General features: G+C 34.9%; 1 protein-coding gene across 6 annotated transcripts in view; it reads left to right on the top strand.

Moving 5' to 3' along the window:
- Positions 1-24,539, top strand: part of NCKAP1 (NCK associated protein 1) — a 110,652-nt gene that overhangs the window by 65,828 nt on the left and 20,285 nt on the right. For all 6 annotated transcript variants that reach the window (XM_045480431.1, XM_045480430.1, XM_045480433.1 and 3 more), the window contains 8 exons: positions 2,363-2,508; positions 4,423-4,555; positions 8,333-8,452; positions 9,100-9,239; positions 10,069-10,200; positions 13,199-13,417; positions 13,612-13,742; positions 14,021-14,118. In XM_045480431.1, coding sequence (XP_045336387.1) covers positions 2,363-2,508; positions 4,423-4,555; positions 8,333-8,452; positions 9,100-9,239; positions 10,069-10,200; positions 13,199-13,417; positions 13,612-13,742; positions 14,021-14,118 — 1,119 coding nt within the window. The remainder of the gene's footprint in view (positions 1-2,362; positions 2,509-4,422; positions 4,556-8,332; positions 8,453-9,099; positions 9,240-10,068; positions 10,201-13,198; positions 13,418-13,611; positions 13,743-14,020; positions 14,119-24,539) is intronic.

Below are 24,539 nucleotides of genomic sequence, written 5' to 3'. Positions count from 1 at the left end.
CAACACCCAGTGCTCATCCCAAAAGATGCCCTCTTCAATACCCATCACCGACCCTCCCCCCCCCCCCCCCATCAACCCTCAGTTTGTTCTCAGTCCTTAAGAGTCTCTTATGCTTTGGCTCTCTCCCACTCTAACCTCTTTTTTTTTTTTTTTTTTTTTTTCCTTCCCCTCCCACCATGGGTTTCTGTTAAGTTTCTCAGGATCCACATAAGAGTGAAAACATATGGTATCTGTCTTTCTCTGTATGGCTTATTTCACTTAGCATCACACTCTCCAGTTCCATCCACGTTGCTACAAAGGGCCATATTTCATTCTTTCTCATTGCCACATGGTACTCCATTGTGTATATAAACCACAATTTCTTTATCCATTCATCAGTTGATGGACATTTAGGCTCTTTCCACAATTTGGCTATTGTTGAGAGTGCTGCTATAAACATTGGGGTACAAGCGCCCCTATGCATCAGTACTCCTGTATCCCTTGTTGGCAAGTATTTCAAATGAGTCTTTTTTTTCAATTTTTTTTCAAATGTCTTTTAAATTATCATTTTGTCACCATCCATTTCCTCTGAAATTATTTTCACAGTGATGCTTTAGTTCAGAATTTTTAAATGAGTGTCAATTAATGGAAGTCTTTAGTGACCTCATGGCCACAACAGTGGTTCCTCTTTTTACTCTAAAGCTGATTAAAGGTAATTAAACTTCATTTAAACTTAGTTTATAATAAATATCTGAGTATACTTTGCCATCAGAATATTGCTCTTATTATTCTTTACCCATTCAAAAATGACAAAATATAAAACTGCTTTCTTAGTGAACGGTAACCATCCTTGATGGACCCCTTGCCATTGTAGGGGCTGAGATTTGATTTTTATCTGATTTACAAGGAAAATAATTATTTAGTCTCTTAATGTTTCATAGAAACTGGCAGAAGACATGGGTCCCCTGGGTCAGAGACAAAGGACTTAGCTATTCATTGCACAGGAAGCACCATGAGCATCAACAAATATATATCATTTTTCTCACTTGCTTTCATGACCCACGCTGGGGGGACCAGACGAACACAGATGAATACTATGTATACAGTATGTTTGTGTTACAGTTAAGGAACACTGAGTTTGATGAACCCTCCATTTTATTAACAGTAAGCATACTTACTCTTTGATTCAGAGGGAGATATTACCATTCCTCAAATTTGGCAGCTGCAGATACAGTCTTGAGAAATGGCCTGAGTAATGAGTGCTCTGGGTCTTTCATTCTTGGCATATCCAACATGTGTAGGTACATATGAGATCCTTGAAGGAGTATCTCCCCAAAGCAAGCACCCTGGCCATCATTCATAATTTTTCTATTGCCCACATCTAGTCATTTCCCAGACTTAACTCTTTTAAATTGCCACCATTGTGGATCAGAGCATCATAATCCTGTCTGGATTATTGTACCACTGCCTCCTGATAGATCTCTGCCTCCTCTCCTGGTCCTTTTCTGTCCACCTCTCCCCCAGTTCTTCTCTCGACTCCCCCACTACATAGAGCAATCTTTCTGAAATAGTAATTGACCACCACACAGAACCTTTGGTTCACCAAAAGGTTTAAATTCTTTAACATGGTATACAGGGGTCTGCAAGATATGATTGAATCTCTTCTGACACCATTTTCTTTTTCCTCTTTTCATTTTAACTGTAGCCATAGTGAACAGTGTTTATTCTGTAGACACCCCTTCTATTCTTGTCCTATGCCTTTCTGGAATGCCCACTGTCCACTGATAGGATTTTGTTCTTTGATTTGGTACCTTTATAGTCGAGTTTCTTTCCCTATAAACCTATACTGATGGATTTGGTTAAGTTATATCACCTTATTAGCCAACCTACACTAATTTTTACTATCTTCAGTTTTTTTCTAGAATCCATCAATTAGTACAATGTGTTATCTGGTTTTTAATGATTCAGTATAGTCTAAAACCTCAATGAATCAACATGTACCATACTTATTTTCATCTGAATGTTTCCCATGTATGCTTTCTTCCAAGCTGGACTGAAAATACCTTTTGGTAGGGTTAACTTGACAATTCACTGTTTTATACTTTTGATATTATTGCAGTTCCTTTGGGGTTCAAGATGAATGACGCATATATTAGGTTTTGTTTTATTGGCAGTAGTATTTGAGTTTATCTGAAGAAATTTTTAATAGGGATTTCAAGTGTGAGTCACTGTTGACAATTTTAAAAAGGTGATGTTATTAATACAGTGTCAAAATAAACATTAAAAATTTTTTCAATAGTGTTTTTATCCCCCCTGTAGAATGTCAAGGTTAAAATCATTGGTCCATGCTTAAACGACTTTGTTTTTTGCTGTATTTTCACAGGCATATACTAGTGTTTCCAAGGCTTCACTTAGCCTTGCAGATCACAGAGAACTTGGAAAGATGATGAATACGATAATTTTTCATACAAAAATGGTAGATTCCTTGGTGGAAATGTTGGTGGAAACATCAGATCTCTCCATATTTTGGTATGTGGTAATTTTTTTTCAAATCAGAATTTGAAATTTTTAGTATCCAAATATATCTTTGTTGATTGTTTTTATATTAGTGTAGTCCTTGAGACTATTCAGTAATAAACTCTTAAGAATAAAGGGAATAGGGGTGCCTGGCTGGCTCAGTTGGAGCATGCGAATCTTGATCTTGAGGTTGTGTATTTGAGCCCCACGTTAGGTGTAGAGATAACTTAAAAATAAAATCTTTAAAAAAAGAGATTATAAAGGGAATAGTTGACAACTTGTTAACAAAAGGAAGTTTACAAAGTAGAGATTTTATGTCTTTTTTTTTTTATTCTCTATAAGAGGAACTCTTACTGTTGTAAATTTATTTTTATATTTTTTTTGAGGTTGTAAGAAACTGTCACGTCAGATTGCCTTAAGGCCCTCTTTTGCATCATTAGATTAAGGAAAAAAAAACTTGTGAATCAAGGTCAAATAGAGTAAATGTTGGGAAGTAAATAGCAAGTAATTTCGCTCTGCTGTATTAAATTAGATATTAATATATATGATGATGTAGTGACTACTACTCCCTCCATTGTTCTCTGTTCTCCTTTGCTCCTATCGTAGCCTCTTTAGTTAAATTTAGCGGTTTACATTTTTTTCCCCCTTTCTCCCCACATAAATGTGATTCTTGAAGTAAGGTCATGTTTTTATTTTCTTAATGTCTAACATAGTAAGTACTTAATAAATGCTTGAATGAATAAGGGGACTTGATTATGATCAAACTAATAAACAGTGGGATCAGGATTTAAACTCAAGTATTCTGGCACCAAAGGTGTGCAGTATCAACTCTATATCTGCTTCTTGGCCTTTTTTCCTGTAGGGAAGCTGATTGGAATAACCCAGTATTATGTCCCTTTATTTCTACAATGCTGAGATAATCTCAGTGGATAGTGATAGCCATTTCTATGTATTGAAAAGCTGTCATTATGAATAGCTTCTCATTGGTTTTATTTTGGAAGATAACTCAGTCCACACTGATTTTGGCAGTTTGTTAGGATAGCTTTAATTAGCAGTATTGCAGAAGAAATAGAAATCACCAGACGGAAGGCATGAGAGATCTCTTAAAGGAACTCTAGAAACACAGTATATCACTGAAACACAATATATCATATGTTAGATACGCAAAAATTTTAAGATTATTTGGAACCCTGTACTATTGTTGGGCTTGAAAAGAAAATGGAGCATTTTATGTTTACATATATTTGAACTACAGAAAAGTTCCTATTGTAAAAGAAGCTACTGCAATTAAAAAGTCCTTTTCCCTTTTCTTGGAAGTAAAAGTACTTTGAGTAGTATTTAAAATTTGTGATTTGTAGTCATATTTAATTAATTGTTATGCATCTTTTCTTATCACATTCTTATTTTGTCTGTTATATCCAAAATAAAGACACGTTCACTACTTCTGGTTGTCTTACTATTCCAAGATGTACTATATTTTACGGACTCATATTCTTTTATGTTTAATATCTCCTAAATCTGGAAGTAATTTAAAATTGATGGGTGTGTCATTGTTTAATTGACAGTGTTTTTCTTTCCTAGTCGTACATAAAATAATGGTGTTTCTTGCAATTGATAATGACTTAGCTTGGATAAAAATTTGGCAAGGTGAGATTTGAATGTCGTATTCATATGTCATAGATATGGTTTATTTTCTGTTTGAGTTTATTTTAAAATTTGTTAATATTCTACAAATAATATTTTTATTACTCTGTAATGATTGTTGGTGAATGAAAGATACTCTTTGGAAAAATAACTGCTCCTCTTACGGTAATAAAGGTTACCAGTTGATAACTTTCACTTACTTGAATCCAATTAAATAAAGTACTATATCATTAAAGTTTTTAACTACAAAAATTGTGATCTAATTTTTGTTTCCTTGTATAGTTTTTATAGTCGTGCTTTTGAGAAGATGTTTCAACAGTGTTTGGAGTTACCCTCTCAGTCAAGATACTCAATTGCATTTCCACTGCTTTGCACTCATTTTATGAGTTGCACACATGAACTATGTCCAGAAGAGGTAATTTCAGAGTAGTACTGTGATTTGTATGGCATGCAGAGTAAACTAGAACAAATATGTAGCTGGCTGGGTTTCACAAAGTCACAATTACCTAATCTAGCTTCCTACCTACTTTATCTCTGCAAAATCAGAAGAATGTTTGAATAGATTAAAAAAGCTGTTAATGTTTATTTGCATAGATGGATAAATACACATACATATTTCTAAGAACATGTTATAAAGTCACTTGGAATTACATTTATTAAATGGTGGGTCAGGTATTAATATTTATTGTAAAGTTATATATAGCTATCGATTTTATATGCCTACTTTTCCTGTCAAACTGTTATTGAAAAGACTTGAAAATTGAATGTACACATTACTGACTAAACATAAACATGTCAAAGAAGAATTTCACTGACTTGTTAATATGATAGATGTAGTACACAAAATTAATATTTGCTAGTATTTGTAAGACATTCACGCAGGCACACATAGTTATTGAATAATTGAACTACTCCATAGTTTATTGACAACAAGTATCTATCAAAAATGTATTCAGTATTTCTTCTAATCTTTAGAGAAGAAATGTCACTTTGTAAATGTGGTAAGAATATATATTAAACTTAAATGGTCCGTTTCTTTATAGTTTAACTTAGTGTTGAGTCCCTTTACTTTGAACTATAAAACTTGGAGAAGAGAAACCGACAAATTGCAGTAGCGTTATTAATGTCTCTAAGCATTAGGTTGCAGCTTGTATTCCAGCAATGCATTGGAAACTGACTCTGAGAAAGGTTAGCCTGAGGGAAATTCAGTAGGGACACCTTTTAGGATTATTACCTGCAGGGATACCAACACCACCAAATTTAATAGTTTTATAGAGTTTTTAGATTTAATAGATATTTTCTTCAAGCTTTATACCTAAAATACATTATTAATTTTCCTCACCATCATCCCTCCCATTAAATTACCCATGAAGTCGTCTTAGTTTTATTTGTCTGGTATAAAACAATTTGAATCCGTCTTCTACTTTCCATTGCTTTTGTCACTGTTGTAGCTCAAATTTGCAATATTCTTCATATATACTCCTAAATAGTTTTCCTGTCTTCAGTATTTCTGCCTTTAAGATCACCTGATACAATGCCACCAGAGTACTTCTTTCCTTCTTGAAAAATCCTCAGTGGTTCTCCATTGCATGTAGAGAAAGTAAAAATTTCTCAGCCAGGCATTTAAATTTAACTTCAACAATTTGGACTCTATACCCATTCTTTTTTTTTTTCTTTTGCCTTTTAAAAAATTGTGATAAAAATATTTTTTTAATAAACATTTAACTTTATAATATAAGCATGTACCATTTAAATTATTTTCAAATGTGCAACTCATTGGCATTAATTACTTTCACTGTGTTGTGCAACCGTCACCACTACCTATTTGCAAAACTTTTATCACTCCAAGCAGAAACTTGGTGTCATTAAGTAGTAATTTCTCATCCCTCAACCCTTGGTATCCTCTAGTCTACTTTCTGTCTGTAAGAATTTACCTATTCTAGGTAGTTTATAAAGGTGGAACCATGTAGTATTTGTCTTTTTGTGTTGGGCTAATTTCACTTAGCATATTGCTGATGCCTCCCAAATTTTTATCTCCAGCCCAGACCTTTGCCTTTAGTTCTAGATTTTCTGTATATTCTGCTGCAGTTTAGGTATTTGTGACCATCTGAAATGTAACATGTCCAGAATAGAACTATTGATTCTCCACATGTTACCCCATTGCCATCGTTCAAAGCCTTTTCTGCCTTTGGCTATACCTTTGTATATATCCAAACGCCTACTTCTTCTCATCTTTGTCAAAGCCATATCTTTTTTCCTGGATTATTGTTATAGTGTCCTTACGTGGTTTCTCTGCTTCTGACATTGTTCTCCTAAAATCTGTCTCAGCACTGTAGCAATAGGGTGAGAGCAGATCATGGAGAGACTGTGACATGTTAAGAGACTTTAGTTGTTTTGTTTTCCATCCAGTCTCAGCATTTCTGAGCCACTTGAAGAGAGTAGTGATACCAGATTTGTATTTTAAATTAAGGCTAGTGAATTTGAAGCAGTGCTAATTTAATGTTCTTTTTTCAGGAGTAAGTGATAGCAAGGGGTATGTTTCATCTTTCAAAAGTCAGATTTTGGTTAAATGAAATCCTAAATGTTTATAATTTGAAATCTTTCCTTAAGTAAAGTGAACTAATATTTAATTTTATCTGGCCTGGAGATGCAAACCGTTCAGTTTGGCTTCCTGTTAAAGTGTTAAAGGGTATTTAGAATAAAATACATTAAGGTATCATGAAAGAGCTAGGAACAGTTACATTATGTGTTTAAGTATTTTTATATTCTTGTATATTACATTATTTTAGCATAGAAGTATATGTAAATTATACATTCGTTATGTAATTATGGAAGATCTGTAAGGTAAACTTTCAAAAATTTATCTCTTTGTAAAGTGCTACAAACATGTAGTGCAAAATTTTATAGCATTATATACTCAACATTCCAGTTACCGTTGACAAGAAAACCCTATTAAATTATTGCGACATCCACCAAAACTAAAAAGATACAGAATCCTGTAGAGAGAGATGGATGGATTTGAATGAGTGTATGTTTACATATACATATCTAATCTCCTAAAAAGTAAATATAATGTTCTTTTTTTCCCCTGTTGTGTTTAGAAAATGCACAGTTTTTTTTTTTCACTTCTGGGTTGATGGGTTTGATTTTAGAGAGTTGAATGCCTTGTGAATTTCTGTTTTACTGACTTGATTTCTAACAATTTTAATTAAGTACTTAAGTTTTTCTTTTCTGTTGGTACACTACAAAGTTATTCATTGTGTTGAGATATGTATATATATGTGTGTGTGTGTGTATATATATGTATATATATATATATATATATATATATATATCATTTAAGGTTAGAAAATATTACTCTAAATCTCTTTCACATCCTTTCTTTGATAGTTTAATATTTAAGAACTGGATGTGTAGGACCTTGTGAAACTTGGAAATTACATTAAATTTTTTGTGTTAAGGAAAATATTGGTCCTCTAAGATCCCTCCAATCATTGTAGTTGTATAATCACCAAATACTTACTTTATGTCAACTGTGTAAATACAGTATGGTAGGTTAGTTGTCCCCCCCCCCCCCCAAATCTGTAACATTCCCTACTCCCACTCCTTACTATACAGACTTTATTTTCCATGTTTATTTATTTATTTATTTATTTTTTTTTTTTTAATTTTTTTTTTTCAACGTTTATTTATTTTGGGGACAGAGAGAGACAGAGCATGAATGGGGGAGGGGCAGAGAGAGAGGGAGACACAGAATCGGAAACAGGCTCCAGGCTCTGAGCCATCAGCCCAGAGCCCGACGCAGGGCTCGAACTACTGGACCGCGAGATCGTGACCTGGCTGAAGTCGGACGCTCAACCGACTGCGCCACCCAGGCGCCCCTCCATGTTTATTTAAAAAGTATTTTGGGGCGCCTGGGTGGCTCAGTCGGTTAAGTGGCCGACTTCACCTCAGGTCATGATCTCACGGTCCGTGAGTTCGAGCCCTGCGTCGGGCTCTGTGCTGACAGCTCAGAGCCTGGAGCCTGTTTCAGATTCTGTGTCTTCCTTTCTCTGACCCTCCCCCGTTCATGCTCTGTCTCTCTCTGTCCCAAAAATAAATAAACATTAAAAAAAAATTTTTAAAAAAATATTTTAATTCAAACCACTTTCTTATAACTTTTATTATTGTTGTTATTATTCTGCTTTGACAGCGACATCATATTGGAGATCGCAGTCTTTCCTTATGTAATATGTTCTTGGATGAAATGGCCAAACAAGCTCGAAATCTCATCACTGATATTTGCACAGAACAGTGTACTCTCAGTGACCAGGTAAAAATTCACGTGTTTCCGTAAGGACAGGACGTTTGTGTATGAAGGCAAGAATATAAGCTGTTAGTCAGTTTTGTGTGTGTGTGTGTGTGTGTGTGTGTGTGTGTGTGTGTTTGTTAAACTCTTAGTAAATCTCATTACCTCTTCTTGTAAAACTCCATTTTTAGGTTTTTAAAAATTAGCCCATCTTTAGGATTACTTACTGTTTAAAATCCAACTTTTAGCTTTGTATTCAAGTCCTTTCCTGCTAGCTCAGACTGTGTACTTCACCCTGCACTTGATGCTTTACCAGCTAGTAGTTCTCATTAAATTCTGAACACATCATGTCTTCGCACAGTTTATTCTTCATAGACCTTTTTCCTTCTAGTAATACATTCTCATTGTTTACTTGCCTACTTTGTTTTTACTTATTCTTTAAACTGTAGCCTTTATAGAACCTCTGTGAAGTTTTCTTCACACAAGATTCCTCTATTTCTGTTTTCTACCAAGTTGTGTGAGCTCCTTTAGCTAGCTAGGTAATCTACATCTCACTTACACCTCTGTTCCTAGTGCTACATAGTCTGGATTCAGCTAAGGTTTGCTTAAATAGTTAATATGTTTTCAAAATAATTGTTGTCATGTAAATTTTCATTTCTTTTTAAATTTAGTTGCTACCCAAGCATTGTGCCAAAACCATTAGTCAAGCAGTGAATAAAAAGTCAAAAAAACAGACTGGTAAGAAAGGGGAACCTGAAAGGGAAAAACCAGGAGTTGAGAGTATGAGGAAAAACAGACTGGTAGTGACCAAGTAAGCCATCCATTTTTATTATATCTTTTTGTTATGAGTAGGAGAATTTTTTCATTTTTTTGTATGGCATTAGTACTGAAGGAATGCTAGTAATTGTAAATTCTTCATTTTTCAGCCATTAGTTGTTGTTATTTTACCTTTGTGAACTTGAGTAGGTAGTGCTAATTTCCAAAATACAGATTTTAGATTTTTAAAGAAAATTCATGTAATAGGTAATATTTGTCTTTATATAGTGAATACTAAAGGCCAAGAATCTGTCTAGAAATGTCTAGTAATTTTACATTTATTTAAAATCAGATAATCTGAGACTTTATTTTGGCATGTTGTCATATTAGAACATGTATCATTTTTAAAGTGGGTATATCAGACTAGATATTATTAAGGGCCATGTGTTTGTTTAGAGGGTAGGCATTGGTGGGCAATAATGGATCAACATTTGTTTAAAGTAGATTTCCTACTACTTTGCTTTTTTATGTTGAACAAGCTATTTGCCATTTTGTAGACTATTTTCTTCCTCCAATACCGAAAATATAGCAAGATTTGGAAATGATTGTCTTTATGAGCATGTAATAAACTTTCTTGTCTATAAAATCAGTAAAGTCATTATTATCTGAATGTAGAAACAGATGAATGATGCTATCTTTAGAAAATTGCTCTCATATGTTAGTAATATTTTTAAAGATTTTGAACTTGTCAGTTTAGGGAAGAAAAATATTGAATTCTGCAATTGTAATTCTCAAATAAGGTCTGATATATTTATAAAATTAATTTTGTATTGCTGTGATGAAATGTTTAACATTTTATTTACTGTCTATTAATATTTTTTCAGCCTTGATAAATTGCACACTGCACTTTCTGAGTTGTGTTTTTCTATAAATTATGTACCAAACATGGTAGTTTGGGAACATACCTTTACCCCACGAGAATATTTGACGTCTCATCTGGAAATCCGCTTTACTAAGTAAGAGAGAATATGAACTTTTTGTTGGTTCAGCTAATGGGTTTGTTATAGTCTTCATAGGTATATGGTGTTTCCTTTTATGAGGAAAAGTATTAGAACTGATGTAGTATCAAGAATAATGAATGGGGAAGTATAAAGAATAATGAACTGGGAATTATGTTATGCAGATTCTTGTCTCATACTTGTTATTAACTAGTTGTAACATTGGACAAAGCAGTTAATCTCTGTGAGCCTTAGCTTTTGTATAAACAAAATGAGAAGACTGGAGCAAATCTGTGTATTTCAGCTGGTAGGTAGCAACCAGGTAGTGTCATGAAATCAGTGTAGAAGGTTGTTGTAGTCAACATTTAAAGAAAGAAGAGGGAGGGGAAGGAAAAGAAACAAGGAAAAATAAACAAATGAACAATAAAGAACCAGTGCACTGTATGTAGTAAATATAAATATTGCTTCATGAAACTCTTCGCTATGTATATGTATATATGTACTGAGTTGTGATGCTAACTACATATCTTATAGTTGGTCCAGTCAAATGTTTGAAAATATCAGGACTAGATAAACACTTGTTTTTTCTTTTTTTTTTTTTTTTTAAATTTTTTTTCAACGTTTATTTATTTTTGGGACAGAGAGAGACAGAGCATGAACGGGGGAGGGGCAGAGAGAGAGGGAGACACAGAATCGGAAACAGGCTCCAGGCTCTGAGCCATCAGCCCAGAGCCCGACGCGGGGCTCGAACTCACGGACCGCGAGATCGTGACCTGGCTGAAGTCGGACGCTTAACCGACTGCGCCACCCAGGCGCCCCATCTTTTTTTTTTTTTTAATCTTGTTTAAAGATTTCTTTTAACATTTGTTTATTTTTGAGACAGAGAAATAGAGACAGAACATGAGTGGGGGAGGGGCAGAGAGAGAGGGAGACACAGAATCTGAAGCAGGCTCTAGGCTCTGAGCTGTTAGTACAGAGCCCCATGTGGGGCTTGAACTTACAAACTGCAAGATCATGACCTGAGCCGAAGTCGGACACTTAACTGACTGAGCTACCCAGGCGCCCAACTCTTGTTTTTTCTGAATTCAAATGTATGCTGTTAGGCCAGTAGAATTCTAGACTCTTGAGGCACTGAATCTTAATTAGAGTTTTATAAGTCTTATATATGTTTCTAAAGTTACATACTTGTTAAAGAAAATATTGATTAATTTGAGAAGTTTTTCCTGAAGGCCTTAAAACACTTTATAAACCAAAATTTAGCCAAAGATTTTTTTCAAAGGTTTGTAGCCATTAACAAGTAGTATCTGCGCCATATGCTTGACAGTGTGTTAAGTTCTGTGAGTAGTAATAAAACAGTATAAAGCTGAGAGCTATAGTTTGTGAGAAGACTTTAACAATTAGAGAACAAAATAGGAGAATGTATAAGTGGGCACTAAATTGTGTGTTAAGTCATCACTTGCCTAGTCAGGTGTTAAACAAAGACTGTCTTTTGCTATCCTAAATTAGTAAGGTAGGCAGCCTCACAGTGAAACCCAGAATAGTATTTAGACGAAAGGGACATTACAGCTTCTGGTATTTATTATTCTCTAGTCAGCGGGGTGGTAGAGTTGTGGGTGGAAGATAGAGCTCACTTTTCAGCTCCCTTGTTTTCCTTCTGTAAGTATGTTCTCCACAGAGAAACATGTTCTTGTAACAAAACATCCACTTAGTGATCAGGATCAAGGCAAAGCTGTAAACTTGTTTACGGGGAAAGATTTTTTTGCCAAAACAAATAGTTGTGTTAGTTGGTTGGGTTTTACTGATCACTTGAGCACAATCTTAGGACTTTAGGGGTTATATACAAGGATAGCAATTATTGCCTTGAATCCTTGTTTTCTGGGATTGTTTTCTATCGATGGGGTTTGTCATTGTCTTTAAGGATTTATCCTTACAAATACAAGTCTAAGATCTTTATAAATCCAATGCTCAAGGAGTTTTAAAGATGGTAAAATAGGGGTGGCCAATGTAGGAAAAGATCAGAAGGGAAAGTATTTTCAAAATCTGTGTTTCTTTTTAGGCTTTTATAGTTTATTGGGATGTAAACCTAACAGAACTGTGTTTCACGTGCTGTGAACGATTAAAGAACAATAAAGTTTTTTGTTTGTTGCCTTGTTTTAACTGTCATGCATTTTGTTGAGGGGCAGCACTAAGGCAGTTGTGGGTTCAAAGCCTAGGCACACTACTTCCAAACAAAGTGACTGTATTCAGTTGACTTCAGTTCTGAGCCTTAGTTTCTTTTTATCTGTGAAGTGGTGGTGGTAGTAACTACATTGCAGGGGTTTATTTTTTTTTTTTTAATTTTTTAAATGTTTTTATTTATTTTTGATACATTGCAGGGTTTTAAACATGAGGGTGGTTGATATTTTTTTTTTTTTTTCAATTTTTTTTTTTTTCAACGTTTATTTATTTTTGGGACAGAGAGAGACAGAGCATGAACGGGGGAAGGGCAGAGAGAGAGGGAGACACAGAATCCGAAACAGGCTCCAGGCTCTGGGCCATCAGCCCAGAGCCCGACGCGGGGCTCGAACTCACGGACAGCGAGATCGTGACCTGGCTGAAGTCGGACGCTTAACCGACTGCGCCACCCAGGCGTCCCGAGGGTGGTTGATATAAAGCCTAAGAAAATACTAGCACATAACTGTGCCAGATGAGTTTGAGCTACGGATTAAATAGTCCAGTGTGCTTGCTAGAGACAGTGAGTCCTATTAAAGGAATTTTTTAAGACCCTCTTTATCCTTAATTCATTGTTATTATTGATGTCCTTAGAATTTTTAAAATCCTAATTCTACCTTATTGTAGCTTTTGGGTGTTCATTCTTTTTTAAGATGGTTTCTTGGGAAGATAATAATTTCATTACTTTGTAACAATTAGTATGTTAAAATTAATTTTATTACATACTTAATATTAGAGATCAGTAGGTTGAATGACCTATGTACATAAATGGAAAAGTTCATTTCTTATTCCCTCCCTTACCCAGGTCAATTGTTGGAATGACTATGTATAATCAAGCCACACAGGAAATTGCAAAACCATCAGAGCTTCTAACAAGTGTAAGAGCATACATGACTGTACTACAGTCGATAGAAAACTATGTGCAAATTGATATTACAAGAGTGTTTAATAATGTTCTTCTTCAGCAAACACAACATTTAGACAGTCATGGAGAACCAACCATTACAAGTCTATACACAAATTGGTAAGGAGCACATTTAGAAATTGGATTGATACAAAGTTTCTTTGTGGTGAAATGCTTAGGAAAGTTATTTTTTATCAGTAAGTGCTCATTTGTGTCATCAGTCATCTTAATGCAGGAATGTATACCATAATTTGAATAATACCATAAACTTTGAATTAATTTCTCCCAGTTATAAATTTACTTTTTCTTCCTAGGTATTTGGAAACTTTGTTAAGACAAGTCAGCAATGGTCATATAGCTTATTTCCCTGCAATGAAAGCATTTGTGAACTTACCTACAGAAAATGAATTAACATTCAATGCAGAGGAATATTCTGACATATCAGGTGAATAAAACCTATGACATGTTTAATGGAGTGAAGAAACCTTGATTCTTTTGGCTTTTCATTGTTACAACTATTTTCATTCAGTTACGTTCATTCAATGCATAATCATACATTATATCTTAGACTTACCTTTGCATTTGTGTTCCTTTTTATTCTAGAGACTAGAGATTTTTGCATTAATAATTTGCTTCTATGATGGAACATTCCAAAATGTTAATATTCATTTTCTTAAAGTATTTGCTCTATCAGAGTGTAAAATTAATTACATTTCCTTTCAGAAATGAGGTCGTTATCAGAACTACTAGGCCCATACGGTATGAAGTTCCTAAGTGAGAGTCTTATGTGGCATATCTCATCACAAGTTGCTGAACTTAAGGTAATACAGCCTTTATCAGTTTTAGCTTTGAAACATTGATTCCTGAAAAAACATTTCAAGAATATGAACAAGTCTATTTTGTTAATTACCTTAACCCAACATGAAAATTCTCATGTAAATGAAATTATAGAGCTACGATGGCCTTTCAATTGCATTGTCATTTAATACTCTCTCTTTTATGGATGAAAAAACTGAAAGCCTAGAGAGGTGAAATGACTTGCTAAAGGAGATTGAAAGTCAGATTTCTTGATGTTTGGTCAAGTCTTGATTCTATAGTACCATAATGCTTTTCTTTGAAGGACTGTTCAAAATTCCAGCCAAAGTCATTTGTTTAAATTTGTAGTTTGAATGTATTATTTCCCACAGTTTTTGTTGCAAACATTATTAGGCTCACTGGGTTGTTGTTGTTTTTTTTTAAAGTAATCTCTATGCCACATGTGGGGCTGGAATTCAACAGACTCTGAGATCAAGATTTGCATGCTCTGCCAACTGAGCCACCCAGGTGCCCCTGGGCTCATTGTTTTTTTATTACTAAGTAATCTTTTAAATTATCTTACACCCTTTAAGGTAGATAAAAAATTTCTTTAGAATGCTTAACATTTTGTTAAGATGTAAAAGGGCTGAAGCAACAGCCTTTTAAAGGACTTTTTTAAAGTCTTTTAGACATATCCCAGCTCTAAGGTGATTTATATTGAATGAGTCTGTATATAATAACTATCTAGTTTTTGAAAGAATTTGAATTTGAACCACCAAAACTTTATAACTTAACAGAATACAAGAAGCATATTTTAAATTGTGCCCTTTGTGAAATTTTTTGGTGATTACTTGCGCCTTGCATTTTTAATTTAAGAATATGGTAAGTAGCATTGATAAGTAGCTTGCATTTACATAGAGCACTGAGGTCTAAATGTGGTAATCCAATTTACTGAAAACTTAGCAGTTATATAGGATAAGTCAATTCCTGCAAGGTAAAAAATATTTTGTTGAATGAATAAAATATGTAAGAGTCTGTGACTAAAAGGAGACGTGGTATTACCCGGTGGTTAAGAACTCAAGCTTTTAAGACCTGAATTTCAGTCCTCTCACTTATGAGCTTTGACTTTGGGCAAAGTTTAAACTCACTAAGCTTTTACTTTGAAAGAGTTATATGATACATATCAAATGCTTAGGTACTGAGCATAGTTCTTCATCCACAATAAGCACTGAGTAATTATTACTTGGTATTTTTCATGTTCATTATCCTCTAAGAACATTCTGCAATTCTTTTATAAAAGTCAACTTTTATATGTGGGTTTTAAATACACACACTGTATACTTTATATAGTTTTAAATGCTAAACCTTGCAATGACAGTTTTAGTTCTTCACAAGTAATATCGTTCTTGTTTATTAGATTCGTTCCCCTGTAAATACATGATCTCTTTTCTATTCTGTTATTTTTTAGGTAACAGATTTCTCATCTTCAGTTCACTTTCTTGTATTCTTTTCAGTATGAGATAATAGAAGAATTATGGCAAGATGTTCTTTTCCTTGAATTCAAGAAAATTTCACTTTTGCCAGCTATTTTTTATTTCAGACTAAATAATAGGTACTTCTGGAATTACTAAGTATTTTGGGTGCTTCTTTGCTATTTAATGTGATGGATAGAATATTGTCATGTAGTGGTACAGATTGGCTTATTTAGGTCTCTGCATCTGTATTTATGAGAGTTCAAGGGGATTTGATGTCCTTAACAGTACTGGAAGGCCCCTATAGGATCTGGCCTTTTGCTTTTCTTACCTCCTGAACTCTTCCAGCCTGGTTGGCCTGCTTGTTGTTACCTCAAAATACTTTTCACTGAAGTATTGTCTTCTCATAATATTTGTGTGTTTTTCAAATGTTGCCTTATCAGAATATCCTTTCTTGACCACACTTTTAAATACAGCAAGCATCACTTTTTATTCTTTTTATTCACCTTTTTGTGTATCTTATTGTGACCTTTCATGTCATGTATTTATGTCACTGTCGCAAGAATAAAAACTTAGTTATAAACCCTCTTAAAACTTTGCTAAATCAGTGTCCACACATAGAAGGTACTTGCTAAGTATCTGTTGGATGCAAAAATAGAAATAGGTAGCTTTTTTGACCCTTTGCTTTGTTCCAGGACTTTTCTAAGCTCCTTATATAAAACTGGTGGTATTACCCCTATTTTACAAATTAAAAAAGTAAGATCAAGAACTACTAAGTACCTTCTCTGGGCTCACATGCTTGAAAATGGTGAAACTAAACTTTGAGCTTTGAACCTACATAGTCAGTCTAGCCCTAGACCTTATACTAGTCCTGTGCTATGCTGTTTTTAGAAATGAAAGAGATCTAAGCATCTAACCCACACTTATCTAATGCAGGAAGGTACACTACATTTCTCTAGGAGGATGATCTGGTGTTTTTGAAAATGAGGCAGTCTCTTCAGTTACTGCATATCTCTAGTTATGTTGAGTAAATATCTGAGTAGTGATTTTTTGATGTGTCTTCATTCTTTTTTTTTTTTTTTTTTATGCTTATTTATTTTTGAGAGAGGAAAAGAGCAGGGGAGGGGCAGAGAGGGAGGGAGGGAGGGAAAGAGAGAGAGAGAGAGAATGAATATGAATCCCAAGCAGGCTCTATGCTGCCAGCACAGAGCCTGACACGGGGCTCAAACCCATGAACCATAAGATTATGACCTGAGCCAAAATCAAGAGTGGGACAGTCCACCAACTGAGCCACTCAGGCACCCCTGATTGGTCTTCATTCTAATGTCAAGAGGCAGAGATTGCGTTTAACAAGATCACCCTTCACATATTTAAAAACTTTAGTAGTGTATTGCCTTTCTCTTCTCCATGTGAAATATATTCATGTTTAATCTCTCTGTCTTTTATACAAATTCTATCTTAATTGTTTGTGTCATTCTTAGAAAATAGTGCCTTGAACTGAGAATAAACTTCAGCTAGAGATCTGATTAGTAAAGGTACACTTATCCATTGTGGACACTACACTTACTAGTACAAGTTAAGATTGCTTTGACACATTTGGTACCTATAACATAATATTTTCATGTTAACTTACAATGATAAATTTTCTTTTTTTCACGTGTTGACCTTGAACCATGGCTCTCCACATCCTTGATTTTGTATTTTTTTCTTTAGACTTAAGTGTTGCTTTATTGTCTTTTAAAAATTTATCTTGTTAGATACTATTATTTCTATATCTTTTTTTAAAATGTTTATTTATTTTGAGAGAGAGAACATGTGTGCAAGCAGGGGAGGAGCAGAAAGATAGAGGGAGAGCCTCTGTGTACTGTCAGCACAGAGCCCCTATGAGGGGATTGATCTCATGAACCATAATATCATGACCTGAGCCAAGATCAAGAGTCAGAGGCTTATCCGACTCAGCCACCCAGGTGCCCCCAGATCTTTTTTGAGTGCAGATTTTGTCATAATCTTTTACTAATACTTTATTTATGAACATAACTCTCTTAGCTCTGTCCTTAGGTATTAATATTGTCAAGTACATCCTGTATTCTTAAAAAAGAAATGAGAGGAGCTTATGTTTTAACATTTCTGTTGTATTCTGGGTGACTTTCTTTTCTTGAATATTATTAAAATTTAAAGTTTTGATGAGAGTGTAAATAGTGTTGATTTTTTTTTTAATGCTGTTGAATTTTCTGACTCGAGTGTTGTTTCTTGGCTGACTTCTCATTTAAATATTTGACAATATTCAGCTTAAGTCACAAACCTAGACAAAAGAAACTTTTTGTGTAAAAAAGTATAAGGTTGATAATAATTGAGAAGCATGAGTGTGAATTAGCTTGGGTTTCTCATTAAATACTATACGCTCCAAAACAAAGATGGTTTAGGATACTAACCATTGTATTTCTAAAACTTTTGATTTTAACATTTTATTTTTGTGATTTTAAGTTTTTATTTAAATTCCAGTTAACATACAGTGTAATACTAGTTCAGGTATACAATTTAGTGATTCAACACTTAACATACAACACCCTGTGCTCATCACAAGTGCACTCATTAATGCCCATTACCCATTTAACCCTATCCTCCCACCCACCTCCCCTCTGATAACCATCAGTTTGTTCTCTATAGTTAAGAGTCTGTTTCTTTCTTTGTCTCTCTCTTTTTTTCCCCATCCCCATTTGTTTTGTGTCTTAAATTCTACGTATAAGTGAAATCATATGGTATTTGTCTTTCTCTCACTGACATATTTCACTTAACATAATACTCTCTAGTTCTATCCATATTGTTGCATACGGCAAGATTTCATTCTTTTTTATGGTTAACTAATATTCTGTGTGTGTGTGTGTGTGTGTGTGTGTGTATCCATTCATCATTCGATGGATATTTGGGCTGTTTCCATAATTTGACTATTGGAGAAAATGCTGCTGTAAGCTTTGGGGTGCATGTATCCCTTTAAATTAGTATTTTTGTATTCTTTGGGTAAATGGTTAGTAGTGTGATTGCTGGATTGTAGGTATTTCTATTTTTAGGTAGCTTCTATTTTTGAGGAACCTCCATAGTGTTTTACACAGTGGCTGCACTAGTTTACCTTCCCATAAACAGTGCAAGAGGGTTCCTTTTTCTTCACATCCTCACCAACACCTGTTGTTTCTTGTGTTTTTGATTTTAGCCATTCGGACAGGTATACAGTGATATCTGATTGTAGTTTTGGTTTGCATTTCCCTGATGATAAGTGATGATGAGCATCTTTTCATGTGTCTGTTGCCCATCTGTATGTGTTCTTTGGAAAAATGTCTGTTCTTCACATTTTTAATTGGATTATTTGTTTTTTGGGTGTTGAGTTTTGTAAGTTCTATATATTTTAGATACTAACTCTTTATAGGATGTGTCATTTGCAGATATCTTCTCTCATTCAGTAGGTTGCCGTTTAATTTTGTTGATTGTTTCTTTTGTGGTGCGGAAGCTTTTTCTTTTGATGTAGTCCCAGTAATTTATGTTTGCTTTTGTTTCCCTTGCCTCAGGAGGCATATCTAGAAAACAATTGCTACAGCCAATGACAAAGAGGTTATTGTCTGTGTTCTTCTGTAGGATTTTAATGGTTTCATGTCTAATATTTATGTCTTTAATGCATTTTTTTAACGTTTATTTTTGAAGGAGAGAGAGAGAGAGAGAGAGAGAGAGAGAGAGAGAGTGAGCGGGGGAGGGGCAGAGAGTGAGGGAGACACAGAATCCGAAGCAGGCTCCAGGCTCTGAGCCATCAGCACAGAGCCTGATGTGGGGCTTGAACCCACAAACTGTGAGATTGTGACCTGGGCTGAAGTCGGACACTCAACCAACTGAGCCACCCAGGCGCCCCTGTAATCTATTTTGAATTTAGTTTAGGGTATGGTGTAAGAAATTAGTCCAGTTTCTTTTGTGTGTTGCTATCCAGTTTTCCCAACACCATTTGTTGAAGAGACTGTCTTTTTCCCATTGGATATTCTTTCCTACTTTTTTTTTTTTAATTTTTTATTTATTTATTTATTTTTGGGACAGAGAGAGACAGAGCATGAATGGGGGAGGGTCAGAGAGAGAAGGAGACACAGAATCTGAAACAGGCTCCAGGCTCCGAGCTGTCAGCACAGAGCCCGACGTGGGGCTCGAACTCACGGACCGCGAGATCATGATCTGAGTTGAAGTCAGACGCTCAACCGACTGAGCCACCCGGGCGCCCCTCTTTCCTACTTTTTTAAGATTAATCGACCATATAGTTGTGGGTTCATTTCTGGGTTTTCTATTCTTTTTCTTTGATCTTTGTGTCTATTTTTGTGCCAATACCATACTGTTTTGGCCACAGCTCTATGATATAACTTGAAGTCTGGAATTGTGATGCCTTAGCTTTGCTTTTCTTTTTCAAGGTTGCTTTGGCTATTCGGGGTCTTTTGTGGTTCCATACAATTTTAGGATTGTTTGTTCTAGCTCTGAAATGCTGGTATATTTTGATAGGGATTGTGTTAAATGTGTAGATTGCTTTGGGTAATATAGACATTTTAACTATTTGTTCATGAGCATGGAATGTCTTTCTGTTTCTTCGTGTCGTCTTCAGTTTCTTTCATCAGCGTTTTATAGTTTTCAGAGTACACCTCTTTCACCTCTTTGGTTAGGTTTATTCCTAGGTATCTTACTGTTTTTGGTGCAATTGTAAATGCCATGGATTCATTAATTCCTCTTTCTGTTGCTTCATTATTGGTGTATAGAAATGCAACAGATTTCTGTACTTTGATTTTGTATCCTGTCAGTTTACTGAATTTGTGTATCGGTTCTAGCACTTTTTCTGTGCAGTCTTTTGGGTTTTCTATATAGAGTATCATATTGTCTGCACATAGTGAAGGTGTTACTTCTTCCTTGCTCATTTGGATGCTTTTTATTCCTTTTTGTTGTCTGGTTGTTATGGCTCAGACCTACAGTACTATGTTAATTAACAGCGGTGGGAGTAGACATTCTTATCTTGCACCTGACCTCAGAGGAAAAGCTCTCAGTTTTTCCCCATTGAGGATGACATTAGCTGTGGGGTTTTTGTATATGGTCTTTATTGTGTTGAAGTATATTCCCTCTATCCCTACTTTACTGAGGGTTTTTGTTATGAATGGTGGATGTGGTACTTTGTCAAGTGCTTTTTCTGCATCTATTGAAAGGATCATATAGTTCTTATCCTTTCTTTTATTAATGTGGTGTATCACATTCATTTATGAATATTGAACCACCCTTGTAACCCAGGAGTAAATCCCACGTGATCATGGTGAATGATTCTTTTAATGTATTGTTGGATTCGGTTTGCTAGTATTTTATTGAGAATTTTTATGTCCATTTTCATTAGGGATGTTAGCCTGTAGTTTTCTTTTTTAGTGGAATCTTTATCTGGTTTTGGTATCAGAGTAATGCTGGCCTTATAGAATGCATTTGGAGGTTTTCCTTCCTTGTCTGTTTTTTGGAATAGTTTGAGAAGAATAGGTATTAACTCTTCCTTAAATGTTTGGTAGAATTTGCCTGTGAAGCCATCTGTCCCTGGACTTTATTTTGTGGGAGTTTTTTTTTTTTTTTTTTTTTTTTTTAATTGTTGGTGCAGTTTCTTTTCAGGTTTTCTATTTTTTCCTGTTTCAGTTTTGGTAGTTTATATGTTTTTAGGCATTTATCCATTTCTTCCAGGTTGTCCAATTTGTAGGCATATAGTCTTTCCTTGATTTTAGCATTTTAGAAATCTTCTATGTGAGTTCTCTTACTTGGCCTGACTTTTTATTTATCTTCATAAAAACTTGTATATTTTATTAATGATAGGAGGTTGTATTTGTAGGAAGACTTTTTAACAATCACATGATTATGTTTTGGTATTTAGGGACTTCCTATTTTTACCTTTTTACTTATCAAGTTTAAATCCTGATTTGATTAACTATTTTTCAAAAGACTCCTTCAGATGGTCAACCATAAATATGAAAGGTTTACATTTCTAGCATTGTGCCTTTACCATTGAAATTTCTTCAAAACAAAGCTAGTTCTGGGGCACCTGGGTGGCTCAGTCGGTTAAGCGTCCGACTTCAGTTCAGGTCATGATCTCACAGTTTGTGAGTTTGAGCCCTGCACCAGCCTCTGTGCTGACAGCTCAGAGCCTGGAGCCTGCTTTGGATTCCGTGTCTCAATTCTCTCTCTGCCCCTACCCCACTTGTGCTCTGTCTCTGTCTCTCAAAAAAAAAAAAAATTAATAAAAACAACAACAACAAAGCTAGTCCTAATGATTCAGTTTTCTGGAATTGCACAGTACTTTACAATGATTTTCTAAGAGATCCATTTTAACAAAGATACATACATAGTCCAAATTTATCGGATATCAGCTACTTGTGTATTATTAAGAACTAGAGAAGGTGTTATTTATGACTTTTTATTTCTGGCCTCTGTGTACTAAGGCATACTTCCATGTGTATTCTTGTATTTTATTACATAAGAAATCTTATGATCATAATATAATGATGTTTCATATAGACAAGTTCAGTGTGTTGTATATTATTCTCTCACATTGAGATCAATCTCCAAAAGTAGTCAGTCTGCCAGTGGTGATTATAATTGTTTTGCATTTTTTAGTGTCCTATAAAGTTACTGCCCTTAGAATGACCTAATTTATGAAATTACAAGAAGAAATAACATTTAGTGTTTTGCTTCAAGTATTGGTAGGCTAGGTTATTTAGACCATTTTTTTTCCTCCAAAAGACAACTTAAAAAGTTGGAGAGCTATATAAAGAAAGATTCTTCTTTCAAAGAAGCTAAAAAAAAAAAAAAGGTAGGTAGATTAAAATCGAGGAGAAAGTGGGAAGTCAGAGACAAGCCTAGCACTGGAAGCCACTTTTGACCTGAAGACATTTGCTAATCAAGAAGCAACATTTGTAAGATTAAGACACAGTTTTTGTGGTCTTCTGGAGCAAGGGGGTCTGTAATAAAACCCAAAGCCTACCTGCAATGGAGAGTGGGAAATCTGCTTAAATTCCCCTCCACTCTCTTTATACAGATACCTCAAAGGGTTATTATATAAGCCTTCCAGTGCTAGGCTTATGTCTCTGAGTTCCCACTTTCTCCTTGATTTTAGCTTACTTATCTTTTTAGCTTCTTTGAAAGAAGACTCTTTCTTTATATAGCTCTCCAACTTTTTAAGTTGTCTTTTGGAGAAAAGATGGTCTAAATTAGCCTACCAAGGACAGTTGTGAACTGGATATGATCTGCCCCTCCCAGGTTCTCCAGCCCTTTTGGTGTTACTCTGTTTGTTCAAGGAATATATAGTCTTAAATATGGATTAAGATGGTCCTGGATGAGTTGTGCCCCAAAGTACTTGGCAGAAGATAACAAATATTCTTTGGAGAAAAGTTTCAAGTGATTCTTACAAACTGTTTTTCAAAAACCGTAACCTCTAGCTGGAGAGTGGAAGTCTGTTGGAGATCATTGGAGTGTGGAATAGGAGATTCAGTACTCTAGTTGGCTGTCTCAGGTCATTTTCTCTCCTGCTACACCCTCCACCCCCACCACCAACTTTTGCTCCTAAATTTAGAGTTGTCCTTGTTGGCATCACTTCTTAAGATGGTGAGAGGTTGGATGTGCAACAGTCCCCTATACAGACATGTAATAACCCTCTTGTTTAGGTTTAAGTCTTTCTATGTCACTGCCTACAACTTCTGAGCCCTGCTTGGGTCCTTGCCTTCTATACTATGTCTTGAGGACCCTTTTTATTTCAAAGAGTAAATTTGTCCGTGAAAAAAAGGAGAGCTGCTTTATATTTAATGGTCGTGAATAAATTGTGTGTCAGACATAGTCAGCACTGTGCATGCATATTCATGGTAAAATATGTTCATTGCTCTCTGAAGAAGAAAACAGCCAGTCTTCTTTCCTATTAAAATTCTTGGAGTGTTTCATTTGGTGGTGTGCCCATTGAGTCAATATCTCCTTCTAATCCTGCCAAAAGAATCGTTTTTGGCATTTTATAGATCAGTTCCTCCAGTTCTTCATGGAAGACTTTTTTTTTTTTTTTCAAATGAAGTAGGAAATTTAAATATGTATTGTGCCAAGAATTTAACACTTTCTTATTAACTGAAAACCGAGTTTATTTTTAGTACTCTTGATATGTTTCATTTGATTTGTATTCACTGATGTTACTTCCAGCTTGCAGCCCATTGGCCAATGATATTAATCAATGGCTTTAAGTGTGTAGAGAGCTCCCTTTCAGGATGCAATTGAGGGAGAAAAGAAAAACATTTAAAAATGTATAAACTTTTTAAGTAGAGACATCATTAAATTTTTTTTTTTTTGGGGGGGGGGAATAATGTGCAAACCACTTTGGGGTAATGGTTCTTAAAGTATGGTCCTTGTAGCAGCAGCAGCAGCATTACCTTGGAACTTGTTAACAATGCACAGTTGTTGTTTTTTTTTTTTTAAGTTTTATTTATGTAAGCTCCATACCCAACATGGGGCTTGAACCTCAACCCTAAGATCAAGAGTCGCACTCTCCTCCAACTGAGCCAGTCAAAATCTGTTGTGGGACTAAGACCCAGCAATGTATATTTTAATTAATAAGTCCTCTAGATTGTTCTGATACATACAAAAAATTGGGAACCGTTTCTTTAGGGATTGAGATCATGGATTTTTAAATCAGACATACCTGAATTTAGATTGCATAATCCACTGTTTAGTATCTCTCTAACTTTGGACAGATTATTTAATTTCTCCAAGCCTTAGTTTCTTCAGTTGAAATTAGAATGTCACCTCTCATGTGGGATAGGTAAATGGGGTTATTTGTAAATTGCCGGGTACAGGAGCTTAAAAGTGATTACAGTGTCTTTACTATTAAACATATACTACTGTCTCTCCTCTTTCTGCCCTTCTCCCCTGCCCCCCATGCGCTTGCACTCTTTCTCTCTAAATAA

Source organism: Leopardus geoffroyi, chromosome C1 (genome assembly GCF_018350155.1).
Source record: "Leopardus geoffroyi isolate Oge1 chromosome C1, O.geoffroyi_Oge1_pat1.0, whole genome shotgun sequence".
Classification (NCBI taxonomy): Eukaryota; Metazoa; Chordata; class Mammalia; order Carnivora; family Felidae; genus Leopardus; species Leopardus geoffroyi.
This window is presented reverse-complemented; position numbering and strand designations above follow the sequence as displayed.